This window comes from Trichinella spiralis, assembly GCF_000181795.1.
Source record: "Trichinella spiralis strain ISS 195 chromosome Unknown Scfld3661, whole genome shotgun sequence".
Taxonomy (NCBI): Eukaryota; Metazoa; Nematoda; class Enoplea; order Trichinellida; family Trichinellidae; genus Trichinella; species Trichinella spiralis.
This window is the reverse complement of record NW_003530600.1, coordinates 1-3237: the sequence shown is the minus strand read 5'-3', so window position 1 is coordinate 3237 and position 3237 is coordinate 1. Positions and strand designations below refer to the sequence as shown.

Sequence of the window (3237 nt, the reverse complement as noted above, 5' to 3'; positions counted from 1 at the left end):
GTGTGAAAAATTGAGAAGCTATGCGATTACAAGGGGAATCATCAACTGATTACACTGGATCGAATAGTTTTTCGCCATTCACTCTACTCAACTGAGTGGATAAATAAAATAAATAATGACACCGCATTACTGCGCCCAGTGAGTGAAACAACAACATTATCTATCTATCTATCATGCGTCAAAGACAAATTCTTACCGACAAAACACTGGCCGTGCTCTTGTTTGGAGCGAATACACCGACATCGGTTGTTGTCGCAGAACAGCGGAAACCGACATTTATCATCACAAGGCGCGTCTATCGTATCAGGTACTGAAAATCAAGAACTGAACACCGCTACAGTAAACGAGACCAAAATCGAGATGCATACACTTGACACACTGGCGAAGACCGGTCTGCGGGTCGTTTTCCAACACATCATAAGCGTAGTCACACTGACACTTTCCAAGCACACAGGCTACGCCGAAGCCGGTGCAATCTGCGTCCGTGTCACAAGATTCGCCCATAGAACTCGGACCTTGGAAGCGGAACGAAACAAGGAGAAAACCGTTGAAATCCACAATTACAGAGAAAACAAAGAAAACTTACCATGGCAAGGTGCGAAAAATGCACAGCTCAGCTCAACCGCGGATGCAAGCAAAACAAGCAAAACGTTGAAAAGTAACAACATTTTGTTGTCGATTGCAAATTACAAAGAGAAAGGAAACAGAGAGAGAAAGAGAGAAATAGAGAAATGAAATCACTCGGCTCGCCACGTCGACCAAGCCTGCAGTTGTTGTCTTGACAAAAACTTCACCAACTGCTTGTTTATTATGTGGGACGAGGATGGAAGCGAAAAAAAACAAGGAAAGCAACAAAACAGTCGCACAACACGTGCTGAAAACAGTGCACAGTAAAGAGAAAGGCTCGCCAACGCAGTGTTCCCATTTATCAACCGGCAAGAAAACTGCGCCTGAAGCTCGAAATTGGTCGACCGGTTTGCAACGGCTTGACGTACGTCACCGTGTTTTCCACACGTACACGACAACATCTATCTAAACAAGCAATTATTTCTCTTTTCAAAATATTCACATTCACAACACAACTTGCGCATCATTTAAGTATACTGTACAAAATTAACCATACTCTATTGGAACGAAATAGTATTCTTTGAATTTTGAAAAAGAAATACTTCACCTTTGAATTTTAAACTTTCACGTCTTTTTAAAAAAAATTAAAAAAGGTTTGTTTAAAAATTTGAAATGTTCTGAAACAAAACAACGAACCGGAAAAATTCAACACTTTTTTTCAATGAAAGAAAATAATAGGAATTTCTTTTATAAAAAAGAAAAAGAAATGTTAGAAAATTTAAACGAGCGTGAAAATTTGGCATAGAGTGTGTAGATTTAGCAATGCGACCAGGTTGCTATGACAACGTGAATGGAGTGAAAAGCGTGCGCGCAAATTTGAGCATCCGGTCGACGGCGTCATATAAGCCGATTGTACAAGCTGTAAATGCATACCGGTGAAAAAAAGCGGTGCCGCTGATCGAACCGATGGTCAGCTAATGTCGCCATCCGAATGTGTGAAAGTGGTGGTACGGTCCAGGCCGTTAGGCCAACGCGAACTGAAAATCGGCTGCTCGGTGGTGGTGGAAATGGATCCCAAACGTGCCCAGTGTTCGATCAGAAATCCGTCGGACAAGATGGGCACGACGAAATTGTTCACTTTCGACGGCGCGTACGATATGAACGCCACCACGGAAAATATCTACAACGACATTGTATATCCGCTTGTCGAGGTGAGGAATTGTTGTTGAACGTAGTGCACACATTTTGTACATATATATATAAATTTAAATATTCCCTTCAAGTCGGTACTCGAAGGTTACAACGGAACCGTATTCGCTTACGGACAAACTGGCTCTGGTAAGTCGTTCACAATGCAAGGTCCGCACAATTGGCCTTGTCAACGTGGTGTAGTACCTCGAGCATTTGAGCATATATTCGAAGCCATCGCCACCACCGAGAATGTGAAATTCCTCGTCTGTGCTTCATATTTAGAAGTAAGCAGCAGATGAATAATTGAAATAATAAAAATAAAAACATGCAGCTACCGAAATTTGAAACTGCTTGAAACAGGAAAGAGGAAGATATTTCCATTTACTATGACTTGAAAACAATCAATAAATGCATAGCTCTCTGTATGACAACAGTTAGCATGAATCGATAACCTCTGCTTGAAGAAGTGTTGTCGAAGCTTAAATTCCACGTGCTATTGTCGAACAAATATTTTTGCTATAATTTCATTTTCAAAAAAAAACACTTGCAGATTTACATTGAAGATGTTCGGGATTTGTTGGGAAAAGATACAAAGCAGAAACTTGAAATCAAAGAACATCCGGAAAAGGGGGTTTACGTGGCAGGCTTGTCCATGCATCCGGTGCATAATATCAACGAAGTTGAACAACTGCTGGCGAGGGGGATGCGCAACCGGGCCACAGCCGCCACGTTGATGAATACCGACTCGTCCCGTTCGCACAGCATCTTCACGCTTCACCTCGAAATGATCGAGATGGCAAAAGACGGGCAGCATATTAAAATGGCCAAATTGCATCTGGTCGATTTGGCCGGCAGTGAAAGGCAATCGAAAACTGGTGATAATTTGAAAAAAAAAATTTTTCACTTTTCCATTCCCCGTGATTAACAAGAACAATTTCAGGAGCAACCGGTGAAAGATTGAAAGAGGCTACTAAGATCAATTTATCCCTGTCTGCACTTGGCAATGTCATATCGGCTCTGGTTGACGGAAAATCCACGCACGTCCCTTACAGAGATTCAAAATTAACTCGCCTATTGCAGGTCTGCTTTGTTGTTGCTTTGGAAAAAATTTTCCCTCTCCTTCTATTCATCAACATTTTCCAGGACTCGCTTGGAGGCAATACGAAAACAATCATGATAGCTTGCATATCTCCGGCGGATAATAATTACGACGAATCGTTGAGCACACTGCGCTATGCAAATCGGGCGAAAAACATAAGGAACAAGCCGAGAATTAATGAAGATGCAAAAGATGCTCTACTGAGACATATCAAGAAGAAATTGCCCGTCTGAAACACTACTCGACAAAGCTCAAATGCAAGTGAACAATAAAATGAACCCAAATAACAATAGAGAAATTTTGCTTTTTTAGATGCTATTTCTCGTGAATGGAACCGGTGATAGATGAAATTGAAAAAATTCTGGAGGTTATCGGGGTTT

General features: G+C 41.4%; 2 protein-coding genes across 2 annotated transcripts; both read left to right on the top strand.

Moving 5' to 3' along the window:
* Positions 1-67: 67 nt before the first annotated feature.
* Positions 68-1036, top strand: Tsp_13459 (hypothetical protein; the record flags this gene model as incomplete). Its single annotated transcript, XM_003367796.1, has 2 exons — positions 68-650; positions 730-1036. Coding segments are annotated over 2 exons (890 nt in total), but the record flags the coding sequence as incomplete, so codon positions are not given.
* A 353-nt stretch (positions 1037-1389) lies between these two features.
* On the top strand, positions 1390-3205 carry Tsp_13458 (kinesin-II subunit). The gene is given in 7 exon segments (XM_003367795.1): positions 1390-1502; positions 1514-1778; positions 1851-2042; positions 2309-2633; positions 2699-2838; positions 2902-3084; positions 3170-3205. 7 exon segments carry the CDS (start codon positions 1390-1392, stop codon positions 3203-3205), a joined length of 1254 nt encoding a protein of 417 aa, XP_003367843.1.
* The last annotated feature ends 32 nt before the right edge of the window (positions 3206-3237 follow it).

Bases quoted from the DNA above. Each gene is read 5' to 3' on its own strand.
- Tsp_13458 (XM_003367795.1), top strand. From the start codon at position 1,390: ATGCGACCAGGTTGCTATGACAACGTGAATGGAGTGAAAAGCGTGCGC. The intron at 1,779-1,850 runs GTGAGGAATTGT...ATTCCCTTCAAG, and splicing joins TTGTATATCCGCTTGTCGAG to TCGGTACTCGAAGGTTACAA. The intron at 3,085-3,169 runs GTCTGAAACACT...TTGCTTTTTTAG, and splicing joins ATATCAAGAAGAAATTGCCC to ATGCTATTTCTCGTGAATGG.